Genomic DNA, 20288 nt, shown 5'->3' on the forward strand with positions numbered 1-20288 from the left:
GTTGTCCGGTCTTCTCGGACTATTTCTTGACACTGAGTCGTGCAACTCGTTAACTTAGGGTGTGGTTATTGTCTTGGCGACAGCTTCTACACCTTAAACAAATTCACGCTTAAGGGTAAATATTGCTTTATTAGGCAGTGCCCTAAGGCAAGTTAATATTTTCCCATTACTGTATTGAGAGAAAATGCTTGATAATGAATAATAAAGCTTTTTTATGCTTTATTATGCATAGTAGTGGACAGCTGATGTTCAACTATGGTTTATTGGGGGTAAAAATAATTAAATGGTGGTCTTGGCAGCTTTTAGAGGCCAGCCATTATTTTCACATTACAGTACAGTACTTAATGGATGTCCAGTTTAGCATCTCCACATTCCCTTGAGAGACACATCCCTGCATGATAATAAGGGTTTATTCTTTTAGTCACTTGTAGCATACTGCAGACTTGTATCTGTTCCATAGGTTATAGGTTGCTAGCAGTCATTATCCTAATTTATTGTACTGTGTTAGGTACTGTACAGTATGTTAACATAAAAGTGCTTGTTTTGACTCATCATCATGTGGGTTAGCCATGGCTGCCTGATAACAGCTCTCCATGCTGTGTGGTCTCTTGCAGTCTCCCTTGTCAAGTTCATAACACTTAATGTCATTTCTTACAACCTCATTCTGTATCATTCTTGGCCTGCTCCTCAGTCTCCTTTCCTCCACATTTAGACTCATGCTCCTCTTGATCCAGTTGGTCTCATCCATTCTCTGTGTATGCCCAAACCACCTCAGTCTGCCTCTACACATAATTTTGCCAATACTGTATAGTACGTACAGTACAGTACTCTTAATACCCTCTTAGCTCTAAACAGAATTTCTTGTCTTTCAGTTTCATGTTGCATATCCACTTCACCATTCTCACATTAGCTCACTCAAGCCTGCATATTCTAAGAAAATAAGTTCCCAAGGGATTTTCCGTGCATTTCTTGGAGATTTTATTTGTACTGTACATGTACTAAAAAATTTTATCAGCATGTTACAGCTTGCTTGCTTCTGTCTTATTTTTTAGTGTAAAAGAGCTATGCTTTTATGAATAAGGGTTTTTAAAATTTTTTTTTTACTTTTGTAGAACTGCAAAAGTGGCATATTACATAAATATATATTATGTACATGTATTTAATATTTACTGTATGCAGTACGGTACTGTAATTGTTTTCTCACTTCAGCTTTGTAGCTTAAATCACTACTGTACAGTGGTCTCTCGATTAACGAACGGTTCAATTAAAAAAAATTTGGTTAATAACGAATTAGCTCCCATAAGGATTTTCAGTTCCATTAACGAACAAAACTTTGATTAACGACAGCCTTATGGAAAACACACTTTGTTGTGAGCATCAGCTGATTGGCTAGTCTGCCAATACAGTAATCGGTTCTATGTTTACATTCGTTTCCAGTGGAGTAAATATCAAAAAAGTTGTGCTCTTGAATATTTTTTCATTTTTTATACAGTGGTCCTTCGGTTAACGAACACAATTCGTTCCAGAAGTTTGTTCGTTAACCGAAAATTTCGTTAATCGAAACCATTGTTTCAATGGGTTTTTGGTTAATTGGTTCCAGCTCACTGAAACTTACCTAAAGTAAAAAAATGCAGTAAAGTACACTTACTTTGAGGTGTGTATGTAGAAGGCTCCTGGATGATGATGCTGATGTGAATTTGAAGTGGGAGGTGGAGGAGGAGAAGGGAGAAGAGAAGGAAGTGGGGGTGGAGGAGAAGGGAGAAGAGAAGGCATTGGGGTGGAAAAGAAGTCACCCCATGCCGCCATTTCACCCATAAAATTTTAGTTCACTTGGTGTAATTCAAGATTATTTTCTTTACATCAACACTGCACTGTATTAAATATTGTCAATATGTAAAATAAACTTCAGAATGACCAATAATTTGACTGGAAACACAGAAAAAAGGCGTTTATGTTAAAGAGTCTCAAACATCTCAAACAAGATGTTCCTTCCTCTGAACTGATAAACAAACTGACGCCAAGTTTGGTGTGTTGAGTGGCTGTTTGGCGCGCAAAAAACTAGTTTCCTGTACTGTATACTTGTACTTCAATTATGTTCAATAATTGTTAAAATGACTAAACAAATTAATATAAAACTTTTAAATTGATTGAATAGTACAACCTTCTTGATATTTACTAAATTGGTAACGAATTTAAGCCCTAGAGCTGATTACTGTATTGGCGGACTAATACTACAGCTGGTGAACAGCCAAATGCAAGCGAAAACATGTTGGGAAAAATTTGTAAGGAATTCGTTAACCGAAATTTGTTCGTTAACAGAAGTGAAGAATCTTATGGAAGGTAATTCGTGAACCGAAATTCCAATAACCGAGGGATCACACTGTATTAAAATTATTGGTCATTCTGAAATTTAGTTAACATATTGATAATATATACAGTACAGGGAACAGTTTTTGTGTGCCCGTCAGCTGATCGGATCACCCACCAACGCTTCTCAGTTTAACTTTGTTTACAGTGGAGTGAACATTGAGTTTGTTGGTTTCTTGAATATTTTTGCATTTTTACGTTAAAATTATTGGTCATTCTGAAATTTAGTTAGTATATTGATAATGTGCAGTGCAGAAATTATTATGAAACTTGAAGAAGGCATTAGAACCAATGCACTGTAAAGAATATGGCATGTCATCATCAACTGCCTCTACAATCAGCTGTTTGATATGTAAACAAAGCTGTCGGGAATACGACATACACACCTCAGAATAAGTTAAAATACAGTATTCTATTGTTTTTTATTTATTATTGTACAGTATACAGTACAGTACTGTATATAGTTTATATTTAATGTTTTGTTAATTCTATTACCGGTATACAGTACTTTGTATGTACAGTGGTCCCTCGGTTAACGAACACAATTCATTCCACAGTCGTACGTTAACCGAATCTATTATTTCAATGGGATATTGGGTAAATGGTTCCAACTCACAGAAAAGTACATACAAAGTATAAACAAAATACAGTACAGTACACTTACCTTGAGGTGTGTATGTAGAATGTTGTTGGTTGATGATGATGATGGGAATTAGAAGTGGGGGTGGAGGATAAGGGAGAAGAGAAGCATTTTAATGCTTCTTGGAATGCGAGTCACCTTCCACAATAATGTCAGGGACGTCTGGACTGACAGATTCTCTAACATGAAAATCCTCTCTCCTTTTTGGAGAGGAACACTGAGGGGAATCATCTTTCTCACCTATGCTTGATGCAGTAATTTCACCAATAAAATTTTAACTTCACTGGCTGTATTTAAAGATTATTTTATTTAAATCAACACTGCACTGCGCTAAATATTATCAATATGTTAACTAAATTTCAGAATGACCAATAATTTTATTGTAAAAATGTAAAAATACTCTTGTCTCACTTTATACCTTAACATACATACTGTTCTGTACTGGAGGTAGTTTACCAGTCTTGTCTCACTTTATACCTTAACATACATACTGTTCTGTAGGTAGTTTACCAGTCTTGTCTCACTTTATACCTTAACATACATAGGTAGTTTACCAGTCTTGTCTCACTTTATACCTTAACATACATACTGTTCTGTACTGTTGTGGATTGATTTAAATGTTTCTCTCTTTTCTCTCAAAATCATAAGGTCATTAGTGTAGCTCTGAGGCCCTCCCTTTGATGATGTGTACAATATTTTCAGATGGAAAACTTATGAGATTTAACCAGATATGATAATATACCTGTAATGTTGATGCCACAAAATGTAGTGTAAGGCTGTAACATTGTACTGTACTGTATGGTCCAAAATTATGTGGGTACAGTATTATTAATTTTGCGGGATTGATAAATTATGTGATCAGTAAGCAGCATATATAACCCTTGAAGCTTTTCAAGTCTTGGGTTCTTTCTTTCATGGAGCTTTTTGGTACAGTATTTGAACATTGGCTTAACAAACTGGTGGTATAGAATACTGGGCTCTACTGTACCCTATGAAACATTCCTTTTTGTGGTGTGGCATTTTTCTCACAGTATCTGTCCTCATGTGGATTTTTAAGTCAGGTGATTACTGTACTGTACTATGTTACTTAATTAAAATCTTAAGATGATTGTATTCCTTCAAACAGTTTTCAGTTTAATCATGTTGTCTCAGAAGTTTCAATTAGTGCTGTGTTAAAGTGTCCTCCTGTCAACCACACCGTGCTGCTGAGCATATCTTGTCTTTTCAAGGTATCTTATGTTCCCTCATATTGAGTGTGTCAAAACACTCACACTGAGCACAAGTATAGGGGACTCATATCAACATTATGGAATAATTCTTTCAGGCGTGATTGTAATTGTAGAATAAAAACTACAGTACTGTAGTACAGTACAGTATATACTATATACAGTATATTATAATTTTAAGAGTTAACGTCTGGGACCCAATCTCTCGTGCACATAGCCAGTAAGTACAGAGCAGTACAAGAAACACTGAAGAGACCAGTGGATGCTGACAAGGAATAATTTAAGAAACCCATTCAGAGCACATGTGAACAACCCAGCCTGTGATGAACATGCAGGGCTGTACGTTGCAAGCATCAGCAGAATACTTGATCGGGTCATCACTTGGAGACCTTGGTCTCAGGCTTTGCCACAAAGGAGGGGGGTGGAAATACTGTACCCACCAGATAATTTAACTCATATTAAGCAATGCAATGATGAACATCAATTATCTCAAACATCTTGTAATTCCAATTTTCTATGCACAGTACAGTACACTAGAGAAGTCTTGTGTAATGGACTGTAATGTGCTTCCAGTAGGTAGACAACAAAACAGACCAAATTGTCCTCTTTGCATACTGGAAAGAGTGTGTTTGGTCACTATTGAGCGTTAGTAATGGTTCAACAGATTATGGTTGTAGGAGTGGAGGGTAGGTAATTTACTGTATAGTACAGCAAGATGATAAAATATAATTTTTTATTATTTATTGTAGCAGTACACTGTTTACCATCATGCTTTAGGAACAACTGTACTGTACAGTACCTGTAAAAAGTTAGGGTCATATATTAGATACAGAGTCTCTCTCTCTCTCTCTCTCTCTCATGTGTGGGGGAAGCTGGCCACTATCATTTCTTCCGGTGTATCAGTGAGGTGAGGTGGGACTTACTTCTGGAGGCGGTGATAATAGAGCTGGTGGTGGTGGTAGCTTGGGGGAGGGGGGCACACCTCATGTTTCCAAGTCATGCATTATTCTGTACTGATATACTTGTCATGGTGGCCTGGGTTAAGTGAGTTAGAAGAGTGGCCCACTTACTACCACCACCACCAATAATAATAATAATATCAGCAAAGATTTAAAAGAAGGAACAAGGGAGAGAGAGAGAGCGAGAGAGAGAGCAACTCCGAATATGAAGACTTGAGTAACCAAAAATATCAACCAATTCAGTATCATGACATAACTGAAACAACAGCTCTCAACACAATATATTATGTAAAGAATATAATGTGATAAGTTTGGCGTCAACAAAGAGTAACACTGTGTATGGTTGGGTGAGTAAGTAACAAAGAGTAACACTGTGTATGGTTGGGTGAGTAAGTAACAAAGAGTAACACTGTGTATGGTTGGGTGAGTAAGTAACAAAGAGTAACACTGTGTATGGTTGGGTGAGTGAGTAACAAAGAGTTACACTGTGTATGGTTGGGTGAGTAAGTAACAAAGAGTAACACTGTGTATGGTTGGGTGAGTAAGTAACAAAGAGTAACACTGTGTATGGTTGGGTGAGTAAGTAACAAAGAGTAACACTGTATGGTTGGGTGAGTAAGTAACAAAGAGTAACACTGTGTATGGTTGGGTGAGTAAGTAACAAAGAGTAACACTGTGTATGGTTGAGTAACAAAAGTAACAAAGAGTAACACTGTGTATGGTTGGGTGAGTAAGTAACAAAGAGTAACACTGTGTATGGTTGGGTGAGTAAGTAACAAAGAGTAACACTGTGTATGGTTGGGTGAGTAAGTAACAAAGAGTAACACTGTGTATGGTTGGGTGAGTGAGTAACAAAGAGTGACACTGTATGGTTGGCTGAGTAAGGAACAAAGTAACACTGTATGGTTGGCTGAGTAAGTAACAAAGAGTAACACTGTGTATGGTTGGGTGAGTAATTAACAAAGAGTAACACTGTGTATGGTTGGGTGAGTAATTAACAAAGAGTAACACTGTGTATGGTTGGGTGAGTAAGTAACAAAGAGTAACACTGTATGGTTGGGTGAGTAACAAAGTAACAGTAAGTAACAAAGTAACACTGTATGGTTGGGTGTGTATGGTTGGCTGAGTAAGTAACAAAGAGTAACAGTGTGTATGGTTGGGTGAGTAAGTAACAAAGAGTAACACTATGGTTGGCTGAGTAAGGAACAAAGTAACTGTGTATGGTTGGCTGAGTAAGGAACAAGAGTAACAGTGTATGGTTGGCTGAGTAAGTAACAAACAGTAACAGTGTGTATGGTTGGGTGAGTAAGTAACAAAGAGTAACAGTGTGTATGGTTGGGTGAGTAAGGAACAAAGAGTAACACTGGTTGGCTGAGTAAGGAACAAAGTAACTGTGTATGGTTGGCTGAGTAAGGAACAAAGAGTAACAGTGTGTATGGTTGGGTGAGTAAGTAACAAAGAGTAACAGTATGGTTGGGTGAGTAAGTAACAGTAAATGTGTATGGTTGGGTGAGTAAGTAACAAAGAGTAACTGTATGGTTGGCTGAGTAAGTAACAAAGTAACTGTGTTGTTGGGTGAGTAACAAAGTAACACTATATGGTTGGGTGAGTAAGTAACAAAGAGTAACACTGGTTGGGTAAGTAACAGTGTGTATGTTGGGTGAGTAAGTAACAAAGTAACACTGTATGGTTGGGTGAGTAAGTAACAAAGAGTAACACTGTATGGTTGGGTAAGTAACACTGTGTATGGTTGGGTAAGTAACACTGTGTATGGTTGGGTAAGTAACAAAGAGTAACACTGTGTGGTTGGGTGAGTAACAAAGAGTAACACTGTGTGGTTGGGTAAGTAACACTGTATGGTTGGGTAAGTAACACTGTGTATGGTTGGGTAAGTAACACTGTGTATGGTTGGGTGAGTAACACTGTGTATGGTTGGGTGAGTAACAAAGAGTAACACTGTGTGGTTGGGTGAGTAACAAAGAGTAACACTGTGTGGTTGGGTGAGTAAGTAACAGGTGTTGTTGTCCCCCGACAGACCCCCAGCGGTAACGTGGAAGCCAAGGTGATGTGTTTCTACAGACGCCGGGACATCTCCTCCTCCCTCATCATGCTGGCAGACAAACATCAGAGTGAGTACACTACAATACTCTGTGTTCTTTTGTTGATAACCGCGTTGTCTTGTGTCCAATCTACCTCTTGATTTGATATCATCCACTAAAACACACACACGCACGCAAACACACACGCAAACACACATACACACGCAAACACACATACACACGCAAACACACATACACACGCAAACACACACACACACATGCGCGCGCACACACACACACACACGCGCACACACACACACACACACACACACACACACATACACACACACACGCAAACAAACACATACACACACACACGCAAACACATATACACACGCAAACACATATACACACACACAGTCGCACGCGCGCGCACACACACTCACACACAGAGTTAAGGTTTGCAACATATAGTAGATTTAATGTTTGTTATATTCTCAACATGTTCCACACGATACCTCGACGCTTGTGTCTGGCGGTGTTGATATACCGTAGGGTGTCCATTATGCTCCCGATGTAAATCATACGTGTGTTCATTATGCTCCCGATGTAAATCATACGTGTGTTCATTATGCTCCCGATGTAAATCATACGTGTGTTCATTATGCTCCCGATGTTAATCATACGTGTGTTCATTATGCTCCCGATGTAAATCATACGTGTGTTCATTATGCTCCCGATGTTAATCATACTTGTGTTCATTATGCTCCCGATGTAAATCATACGTGTGTTCATTATGCTCCCGATGTTAATCATACTTGTGTTCATTATGCTCCCGATGTAAATCATACGTGTGTTCATTATGCTCCCGATGTAAATCATACGTGTGTTCATTATGCTCCCGATGTTAATCATACTTGTGTTCATTATGCTCCCGATGTTAATCATACTTGTGTTCATTATGCTCCCGATGTAAATCATACGTGTGTTCATTATGCTCCCGATGTAAATCATACGTGTGTTCATTATGCTCCCGATGTAAATCATACTTGTGTTCATTATGCTCCCGATGTTAACCATGCTTGTTTTCATTATGCTCCCGATGTAAATCATACGTGTGTTCATTATGCTCCCGATGTAAATCATACTTGTGTTCATTATGCTCCCGATGTAAATCATACTTGTGTTCATTATGCTCCCGATGTAAATCATACTTCTTGAAAATCTCAAGTTTTCAATTTTTCACTTAATGCTCCACACTATTAAAATGCTCCACGTGATAGTAAACCACTTGAAAATATCAGACGATGTAAATGTATGTTGTTATGTGTACAGTATAATGTTTCACACACACACACACACACACACACACACACAGCCTGATATACGTTACTGTACACAGCAGATGTCATTGCATTCACTAAGCCTCATATATACAGCACCACGCACAGTACTCTTACCACAACTCAAGGCAAAAAAAAAGTTAAAAAAAAATCATCCCCATATCCTCTGTGTACTAATGATGGAATCGCAAACACGTCCAGGCAGTTTATTCCCTCTGCCTCGTACAGCGGTGCTGGGGTGTGTGGTCCTCTCCGCCTCAGGGTATCTCGCCTCGCAACACACTAGTGCCACGTGTTCCTGTCCCTTAACCCCGCCATGCCTTCTGCGGCCCCGGCTCTTCCTTCTGACCCTCTCGCCCCGACACACCACACCCACACCCTGCCCCACACACCACACCCTGCCCTGCCACACCACACCCCTGCCCTGCCACACACCACCCCTGCCCTGCCACACCACACCCTGCCCGCCACATTCTCACCAATAATTACTAATGACCATCTCCACCATTTTCCGCCATACACCATCTAATGTCCCTCCTCCCTGCCCCTCAATGTTTGACTATATCTACTGGCCACGTGCTCCTCCTCCCTCCGCCATACACCGCATAGTTCCTCCCCGCCTCGCTTCCCCACTCACCTCACTTTCATCTGTAGCTTGATATGCACCTCCAACACACACACACACACACACACACACACACATACATACATACATATACACACAGTTCCCTTCACTCCCTTTCCTCCCCGCCTCGCTTCCTCCACCCACCCTGACGCCTAACCTTCGACAACATGTCCACCATTACCACCCACCCCCCAGCCCCACCACCACCCTTCCCAGCCCTGCCACCACCTGCCAGCCCCCCCACCACCAGTCCTGCCACCACCCTGCCCCCGCCACCAGCCCCCGCCACCACCCTGCCCCCCCGCCACCAGCCCCGCCACCACCCTGCCCAGCCCTGCCACCACCCTGCCCAGTCCTGCCACCACCCCTGCCCAGCCCTGCCACCACCCCTGCGAGCCCGCCAGCCCTGCCACCACCCCTCCACCAGCCTGCCACCACCCCTGCCCAGCCCCGCCACCACCCAGCCGAGTCCGCCACCACCCGCCCAGTCCTGCCCAGCCCGCCACCACCCTGCCCAGTCCTGCCACCCCTGCCCAGCCCTGCCACCACCCAGCCGAGTCCTGCCACCACCTGCCCAATCCCGCCCAGCCACCACCCCTGCCCAGTCCTGCCACCACCCCTGCGAGCCCCGCCACCACCCCGCTATTGATACCCTCACTAACTGCCACTACCTGCCCTGCCCCTCATGGCACCCTCCCTTCTCCCCTGTCGTCAGTGTCTCCCATAGTTTGTGTATCACCATTATCGCCAGTCCCCACCCCTTACACCTCCCACTGCCTGGCCTTACCTCACTGCCTGGCCCCACTGCCTTGCCTCACTGCCTGGCCCCACCTCACTGCCTGGCCCCACCTGCCTTGCCTCACTGCCTGGCCTGCCCCCACCTCACTGCCTGGACCCACCTGCCTTACCTCACAACCTGGCCCCACCTCACTGCCTGGCCCCACCTCACTGCCTGGCTCCCACCTCACTGCCTGGACCCACCTGCCTTACCTCCATCTGGCCCCACCCGCCTTACCTCACTGCCTGGGCCCCACCTCACTGCCTGGCCCCACCTGCCTTACCTCACTACCTGGCCCCACCTGCCTCACTACCCCCCACCTCCCCCCCGCTCCTCACCACACTGCTGCATCACCATCATTACCCCTCACCATACACCGCCCCTCACCACACTGCTGCATCACCATCATTACCCTCACCATACAGCGCCCATCACCACACTGCTGCATCACCATACACCGCCCCTCACCATACACCGCCCCTCACCATACCGCCCATCACCATGCACCGCCTATCACAGCCCATCATACACCGCCCATCACCATACACCGCCCATCACTATCCTCACCATACACCGCCCATCACCATACACCGCCTATCACCGTCATTACCCCCACCATACACCACCCCTCACCATACACCGCCTATCACCGTCATTACCTCACCATACACCGCCCCTCACCATACACCGCCCATCACCGTCACCCTCACCATACACCGCCTATCACCGTCACCCTCACCATACATTCACCCTCACCATACATATCACCGCCTATCACCGTCATTACCTCACCATACACCGCCTATCACCGTCATTACCCTCACCATACACCGCCCATCACCGTCATTACCTCACCATCATTCTCACCATACACCGCCCATCACCGTCATTACCCCTCACCATACACCGCCTATCACCGTCATTACCCTCACCATACACCGCCCCTCACCCACCCCTACACCGCCTATCACCGTCATTACCCTCACCATACACCGCTTCGTGGATGACATTTGGAGCGGCGCGTCAGTCATGTTTGGTGGTTTTTACCGGCCTAAAGTTGAACACTTATTCCCTGTGGGGTGTTACCGCCTCGCTGATTGGCTGCCCCCGCCGGATAACTTTCCCGTGTGTGCGTGTGTGTATGCGTGCGTGTGTGCGTGTGTGTGCGTGTGCGTGCGTGCGTGTGCGTGCTTTCTGAGTGTAACTGTATTGTGCACGTTGGTGTATTATGTTTTGTTGTGTTCGGGGAGGCGGGACTGTAGGTCTCTATGTTGACTGGCTAACAGGTCGAGTCGGTTGACTGGTTATATAGTTGTGCTTAACTTGGGGTGTGTGTGTGTGTGTGTGTGTGTGTGTGTGTGTGTGTGTGTGTGTGTGTGTGTGTGTGGCACTGGATCAATCAAGACCAACCTTGAGCAGCTGCAGTTTTAATGACTCGCGTGGCAGGCGGGTGTGTGTGGTGGAGACAGGTCACCACCCATATTAATGGAGAAGCCCACCCTGTAGGTCATCCTTACCTTGACCTCTTAATTCTGCCTTTCATTCCCAAGTCAGAGGTCTTCCAACGTGACCTCGCCGCGACCTCTTTTTTCACATTTCCCTCCCGACCTCTCACCTCACGTTACCTCTGATCCATCTTCCACTACGTAAGTTAACGTCATCCAGGTGGAACCTCTTCACCCAAGCGTAGACCTCACCGTCACTTCACCACCACCTGGAAACCTTAACACATTATCTGGATATTGTGATCCAGAGTCCCGGGTAACTTTAACGTACTGTATGGTAGTATCGGTACACTGACACAATAAAGCATCCTCTCAGCTTTGGCCCAAGTGTAATGAAACCTGACCAACCAACACAGTCACTTACCAAGGTACTGTACTGAACCACAGCTGTTTATGGGGGTCACACGTGCCAGTGTCCAATGTCGCAACCGTTATGTGATGTATTCGTCAAAACCTCGGGAAGGTACATCATTCTCTCACTGTAAATAGTACATACATACATACATACATACATACATTCATTATATGTATCTATTTATGTCGACATACGGGGATCAACTGAACTGGGGGAAAATTGTTTAGGTGGATCTGTGGGGCTGAGGCGTTTACGGTTAACAAATTTATTGGCAAAGCTTGAAGTACAGTTTGCCTATTGTGAGTAATTCAGTCAGATCTTGACACTGAGGATGCTATCACTTGTCACTGCCACGCACGACAGTGGCTCAGATACAGTAGAACTCAGCGAGGGCAGAGCCATACAGTACAAAGGAGGATGTTGAGGTTGTCCACTTACAGTGTTTGTTTTATGTAAGAGTGAAGAACACGGGGTGAAAAATATGGCATTTTGTGACTGGACCAAACCTCTCCTTACAATGTTCCCTGACGTAGGTAGTAAGTCCCTGTAGCCCTACCTCTACCTCCTGACTACAGTATAATGGTGCCTTGTTAGTGACCCCTTTGTGATGTTAATACTGTATAGTGATGCTCTACTGTTACCTTCTAGTTGTGCCAGTTTAATAGTTCGCTGTAGTGATGCCCTAAAGCCATGACTGACTCTAAGGGGTGACAGGCGGACTGACATGAAGGTTTACGACTGACTGACTGGCTGGGGGAGTGTACAGGCAGGGGGGTGTATGGTAGGTGGTGTGGTAGTGTGGGGTAGTGTACAGGCAGGGGTGTATGGTAGGCGGCGTGGTAGTGAGGGGTAGTGTACAGGCTGGGGGTGTATGGTAGGCGGCGTGGTAGTGAGGGGTAGTTACAGTGATGGCATGATGGTGAGCGGTCGTGGTGGTGGTGACGGGTGCTGTTGGGGTCAGTGTGAGTTACAAATGCGTGGGTTTGGTTACTAGGCTTTTGTAGCGGCGCGTGAGAGAGGTGATGTTAGGGGATAGGTGGTGGGGAAGACCGCATTGTGTGGGCAGATACTGTCTGTGTGGGCGTGGGGTATACGAGAGAGAGAGAGATTAAAAATAAAAACAGGGGATGTATGCATATACTATATGTAGGCGGGGTGAGGGGGAAGGCCATGATGCAGCTCTGTATTTTGCAATATATATATATATATATATATATATATATATATATATATATATATATATATATATATATATATATATATATATATATATATATATATATATGCAAGTAAATCACTGTAGGTGTGTGTGTGTTTTAATTGTTTTAGGTGTATGTAATTTATTTCCTTTATTTTGTTTGGTGTAATTTTTTACTTATTATTATTATTGTTGTGTATTTTTGTGAGGCAGGATGGAGAAGCTGGGGGGTGATGATGGGGGGTTGGTGGGGGTGTGAAGCGGGGAGTCAATTACCAGTGTTGCGGATCAATATGACAGTGAACGCTGGGCCCACCACCGGCGAGCTCTGTAGGGACAACAACCCCTCCCCCTCCCTGACCCCTACCCAGCCTATCCCCAAAACACCTTTCACCTCCCCCAACCTATTCCCAAAATGCGTTCGTCACCTCCCGGCCCACTGTACCCTGCCACACTACCGACCTGTCCTCTTCTACCACCCAGATGTGTCCCCGGAACCTTGTGGCACCATATGCTTACCCTCCAGGCCTCCCCTGTACCGTACTGCAGGAGCCTTCCTTCCCTCCTCGTCCAGGCTCTCACCACAGTGAAAATATTTCAAGTGCTTCTTTCTACCAAATGCTCGTATCACCACCACCACCACCACCTCTACCATGACACCACCACCTTACCATGACACACCACCACCACCACCTCTACCATGACACCACCACCACCACCTCTACCATGACACCACCACCACCACCACCTCTACCATGACACCACCACCACCACCTCTACCATGACACCACCACCACCACCACCCTACCATGACACCACCACCACCACCACCTCTACCATGACACCACCACACCACCACCACCTCCTACCATGACACCACCACCTCTACCATGACACCACCACCCTACCATGACACCACCACCACCTCTACCATGACACCACCACCTCTACCATGACACCACCACCACCACCACCTCCCTACCATGACACCACCACCCCCACCATGACACCACACCTCTACCATGACACCACCACCCCTACCATGACACCACCACCACCACCTCTACCATGACACCACCACCACCTCTACCATGACACCACCACCACCACTCTACCATGACACCACCACCACCTCTACCATGACACCACCAACCCTACCATGACACCACCACCACCATCCCACCATGACACCACCATCACCACCTGTACCATGACACCACCACCACCACCCTACCATGACACCACCATCACCACCATCTACCATGACACCACCACCACCACTTACCATGACACCACCACCACCACCTCTACCATGACACCACCATCACCACCTGTACCATGACACCACCACCACCACCCCACCATGACACCACCACCAACATCTGTACCATCACACCACCCCCACCTGTACCATGACACCACCACCAACACTGCAACATCACACCACCCCAATGTCCAACCACCACCACATTCTACCATCCACCACCATGACACCACCTCGCTATTGTACTATTCCAGATGATACTAAATGTTACATAATTCTTCCTTGAGATAAATGTATAGTATATATCAGGTGCCTCAAAAAGCTCAGGTTCTCAACTGGCTCAGCCATGTTAATATTGTTATTATTATCCACTTTGTATATATTTTCTGGCTAAATATCATCTTTCATCTAACCATCAAACTCTCCACCCCACCTGTACCGCACCACCACCTCCCTGTCACCCCCACCTCTACCGACACCACCACCACCCATGACACCACCACCACCACCCCACCACCACATGACACCACCACCACCACCGCCTGCAAGCACCACCACCTGTACCATGACACCACCCCATGTACTGTACTGCACCACCACCTCTACCATGACACCACCACCACCTGTACCATGCCCATACCACCTGTACCATGACCCACCACCACCAGACACACACCTCTCTCCATGACACCACCACCACCACCACACCACATGACACCTACCACACCACCTTTACCACTGACACCACCACCATCTTTACAATGACACCACACCACCTCTACTGACACCACCACCACTTGCGACACCACCACCACCTGTACCATGACCACCTACCTGTACCATGACTACCACACCACCTGTGCATCACCCCACCACCTCTACCAGCAACCCACCACCACCACTGCACCACCATCACACGCCCCCATCACCACCTACACGCGACACCCCACCACCACCTCTGACACCACCACCCTCTACCATGACACCACCACCACCTCTACACCCACCACCACCACCACCTGTACCATGACACCACCACCACCTGTCTGCACCACCACACCTGCCATGACACCACCACCACCTACTGCACCACCCACCCTACCCATCACCACCTGTACCATGACACCACCAACCCCACACACTGAGCCACCACCACCACCACCCTGGCTACCAACATACCACCTGTCCCATGACACCACCACCACCTCTACCATGACACCACACCACCACACACCACCACCACCACGACACCACCACCACCCACCGCCAGCACCACCATCACCACCTGTACCGTGACACACCACACCACCACCACACTCCACCACCACACCTCCTGCACCACCACCACACACCTGTACCTGACCACCACCTGAACACCACCACCACCACCACCACCTGTGCATGACACCACCACCACACTTCTACCATGACACCACCACCACCTCACCACACCATGACACCACCACCTCTACTGCAATACCACCACTCACACACCACAGCACACACACCACCACCACACCTCCCCTCTACCCGCCCCATCACCACCTGTACCATGACACCACCACCACCATGACACCACCACCACCTGCAACACACCTCTGCCCAACACCACCACCTCTACCATGACACCACCCTCTCTATGACAGTGGGTGGGGGGAGAGCTGTGGTGGGTATACAGTGGTGGAGGCGAGAGGTTGTGGGGAGGTGAGCTGTGGTGGGTGTAGTGGGTGGAGGTGAGGCTGTGGTGGGTGTAACAGTGGTGGGTGTGGCTGTGGTGGGTGTAAAGTGGGTGGAGGTGAAGGTGTGGTGGAGGTGTGACGTGGGTAGAGTGAGCTGTGGGTAACAGTGGTGGAGGTGAGAGGCTGTGGTGGGTGTAACAGTGGGTGAGCAGAGAGTGAGGCTGTGGTGGGTGTGACAGTGGTGGGTGTGAGGCTGTGGTGGGTGTAACAGTGGGTGGGAGGCTGTGGTGGGTGTGGCTGGTGGATGGGTGTGGCTGTGGTGGGTGTGGGTGGGTGAGAGGCTGTGGTGGGTGTGGTGGGGGTGACTGTGGTGGGTGTGTGAGCAGGGTGGCTGTGGTGGGTGACAGTGGGTGGTGTGAGCTGTGGTGGGTGTGGTGGTGGTGGGTGAAAGCTGGTGGGTGTAACAGTGGGTGGGGTGAGAGCTGTGGTGGGTGTAACAGTGGTGGAGGTGAGCTGTGGGTACTAGGGTATGCAGATCAATAGGGGTGCAGGCCTGGCTCGTCTTGGGGATGCTCCGTGGCTCTCACCGCCCTCTAGTGACCACACGCGTGTGTCTGCGTTCTCCCCGTCCTTCCGGTTTTTGTGTTTGTGCTCGACTCGTTCAGTTTCTTACTTCGACCTCTCCCCCCCTTTTTCCTCATTACGAATAATATATAACTGGCTTTCATTGTTTACAAACACACACACAGAGGTGAACCCCCACATCTCCCAGGACACATCTAAATATGCAAATCCTCGCCCACTAGACACAGGGGGTCAAACACACAAGCCACCACACTAACGCTGGTCTGCCCTGAGCTCTTGATAAGTGTGTGTGTGTTGTGTGTGTGTGTGTGTGTGTTGTGGTGGTTTGTTGTGGTGTGTGTGTGTGTGTGTGTGTGTGTGTTGTGTGGTGTGTGTTTGGTGTGTGTGTGTGTGTGTGTGTGTGTGTGTGTGTGTGTGTGTGTGTGTGTTATGTGTGTGTGTGGTGTGTGTTATGGTGTGTGTGTGGTGTGTGTTAATGTGTGTGTTGTGTTGGTGTGGTGTGTTGTGGTATGTGTTAATGGTGTGTGGTGTGTTGTGGTGTGAACGAGTCTGCCGTCACACTAGGGATCTTGCACCACTACTGCACAAGCTTGACTCATGGTAATAATCCACCAATGTTGTTCTCAGGTGATGGGGCTTCGTCTTGGACTGTTTCACTTTAAGTTTCTCAACATTTCAGTAAATTTGTTGGAGAATAATATTGTGTTGGTTGGTGGGAATGTGTTGAGATGTGTGTCTCTCTCTCAGGTCGTTTACTACCATCTGTGGGCTCGCACGCACGCACACGCACACACACACACACACCCACACTCTCTCTCTCTCTCTCTCTCTCTCTCTGGGTCGTGGTCCAGGAAAGCCCTGTACAGTAGACTTCTATTGTCCTTGACCTTTTATGTGTCATTCGCGTGGCATCCGTCCGCGTGTGTGTGTCGGTCTTCACTGGTTTGGAGGGGCGGGGCGGGGCGGGAGGCTAGAGGTCCAGGTGTGTCTCCTCGAGGAACAAGCCTCTTGCTGTACCAAGAGGTGTAAGCCAGAACCCTGACTCAGAGGTGTACAGTGAATAGTCTTGGTTAATACTTGTAACTGGTCAACTACAGTAGACAATTACTGACTTAATTACTGTAAGGACGGGCGCCCAAGAGGAGGAAAAGATCCAATACCTTAATGTTATCTCTGAAAGTCGTGTTAAATGAAGGTGTATAGTATAGTTAAGGTTAGAGTCTTAGTCTAATTTTAATGATTTATTTTTGGTAGATATTTTCATGCTAAAGCATCATTCAACCAGTACAGTATTAGGTGTATTGTTGTATCATATTTTATGATAACTTGGTTTATTAATTTTACCATCCGAGAGAGAAAGAATGTGTATATGGCTTCTCACTCTGGTGACAGAGGTGCCCTCAGACCTAGGTTGACAGAAGGTGCCCTCCAGACCCTGGGTTGACAGAGGTGCCTCAGACCTGGGTTGACAGAGGTGCCCTCCAGACCTAGGTTGACAGGGTGCCCTCAGACCTAGGTTGACAGAGGTGCCCTCAGACCTGGTTGACAGGGTGCCCTGGTGCAGTTGGCGGATGCCCTCAGACCTAGGTTGACAGGGTGCCCTCCAGGCCGGTTGACAGAGGTGCCCTCCAGACCTAGGGCAGGGTGCCCTCCAGACCTAGGGCAAGTGCCCTCCAGACCTAGGTTGACAGGGGCCCCAGACCTAGGTTGACAGGTGCCTCAGACCTAGGGTGTGAAGGTCCCCTCCAGACCTAGGTGTGGAGGTGCCTCCAGACCTGGGGTGACAGAGGTGCCCTCGAGCTGGTTGACGGTGCCCTCCGACCTAGGGTGACAGAGTGCCCTCCAGACCTCAGGTTGACAGGGGCCCTCAGACTAGGGTGACAGATCAGACCTGGGTTGACGGTGCCTCCAGACCTAGGTTGAGAGTGCCCTCCAGACCCTGGGTGACAGAGGTGCCTCCAGACCTAGGTTGACAGAGGTGCCCTCCAGACCTAGGTTGACAGAGGTGCCCTCCAGACCTAGGTTGACAGAGGTGCCCTCCAGACCTAGGTTGCAGAGGTGCCTCAGACAGGTTGACAGAGGTGCCTCCAGACCTAGGTGACAGGGCCCTCCAGACCTAGGTTGACAGAGGTGCCCTCAGACCTAGGTTGACAGAGGTGCCCTCCAGACCTAGGTTGACAGAGGTGCCCTCCAGACCTAGGGTGACAGAGGTGCCCTCCAGACCTAGGTTGACAGAGGTGCCCTCCAGACCTAGGTTGACAGAGGTGCCCTCAGACCCTGGGTTGACGGTGCCCTCCAGACTGAGGTTGACAGTGCCCTCCAGACCTGGGGTGACAGAACCTCCAGACCCAGGTGGACAGGGGCCTCCAGACCTAGGCTGACAGAGGTGCTCAGACCTGGGTTGACAGAGGTGCCCTCCAGACCTAGGTTGACAGAGGTGCCTCAGGCTGGGTTGACCTCCAGACCTAGGGTGACAGAGGCCCTCCAACCCTGGGGCGGTGCCTCCAGACCTAGGGTGACAGGGGTGCCTCCAGACCTAGGTTGACAGAGAGGTGCCCTCCAGACCTAGGGTGAGAGGTGCCCTCCAGACCTGGGTTGACAGTGCCCCCAGACCTCAGGGTTGACAGTGCCCCCAGGACCTAGGGTGACAGGAGGTGCCCTCCAGACCTGGTTGACAGAGGTGCCCTCAGACCTAGGTTGACAGAGGTGCCCTCCAGACCTAGGTTGACAGATGCCCTCAGACTGGGGTGACAGAGGTGCCTCCAGACCTAGGTTGACAGAGGTGCCCTCCAGACCTGGGGTTGACAGAGTTCCTCAAGACCTGGGTTGAGGGTGCCCTCCAGACTAGGGTTGACAGAGGTGCCCTCCAGACCTAGGGTGACAGGGGCCCTAGACCTAGGGTGACAGAGGTGCCTCAGACCTGGGTTGACAGGGGTGCCCTCCAGACCTAGGTTGACAGAGGTGCCTCCAGACCTAGGGTGACAGAGGTGCCTCCAGACCTAGGGTGACAGAGGTGCCCTCCAGACCTAGGGTGCAGAGGTGCCCTCCAGACCTAGGTTGACAGAGGTGCCTCCAGACTCTGGGGTGACAGAGGTCCTCCAGACCTAGGTTGACAGAGGTGCCCTCCAGACCTGGGGTGACAGTGCCTGACCTGGTTGACAGAGCCCTCCAGACCTGGGTTGACAGAGGTGCCCAGACCTAGGACGGCAGGTGCCCCCAGACCTAGGGTGAGAAGTGCCTCCGTAGTGAGTGCCTCATGTAGGATGTGTGACCTTTCCTCTTAGGTTACAGTAGGTAACACTAATGACTAGGGGCAGTATGCTCAGGCCGGAGCCACACGTTAAACTTCTAGAGTATCGATCTGTGGCGCCGATTGCTACCATCCCCCCCTCCACACACACATCCTTTCCGGATTTTTTCGCTGACCACCTAGTGTACTGTACTGTTAAGAGGGACGATGGAGGTGGTAGAGCCATTCTTGCTCCTATCATTTCCACTGCCTTACTCCTACCCAATTCTTCTTCACCATCCCTACCTCATACCCATACCCTTATCCTGCACGCCATACCCTTATCCCTCACGCCACCCTTATCCCTCACGCCACACCCTTATCCCTCACCCTGACACTCAGCCACCTACTGTACAGTAGATGTGTGTCGACGCTTTCTATAAATAACTCGCATTTGAAAGTGTGTGATAACCATTATAATACTTGTTATTTTTTT

General features: G+C 47.7%; 1 protein-coding gene across 13 annotated transcripts in view; it reads left to right on the plus strand.

Moving 5' to 3' along the window:
* LOC121854857 (metastasis-associated protein MTA1-like) overlaps positions 1-20288 on the plus strand; it is a 98429-nt gene that overhangs the window by 19759 nt on the left and 58382 nt on the right. For all 13 annotated transcript variants that reach the window (XM_042349649.1, XM_042349652.1, XM_042349653.1 and 10 more), the window contains exon 3: positions 7228-7321. In XM_042349649.1, the coding sequence (XP_042205583.1) occupies positions 7228-7321 (94 nt within the window). The remainder of the gene's footprint in view (positions 1-7227; positions 7322-20288) is intronic.

The sequence above is a fragment of the Homarus americanus genome, unplaced genomic scaffold, assembly GCF_018991925.1.
Source record: "Homarus americanus isolate GMGI-L3 unplaced genomic scaffold, GMGI_Hamer_2.0 scaffold46625, whole genome shotgun sequence".
NCBI lineage: Eukaryota > Metazoa > Arthropoda > Malacostraca > Decapoda > Nephropidae > Homarus > Homarus americanus.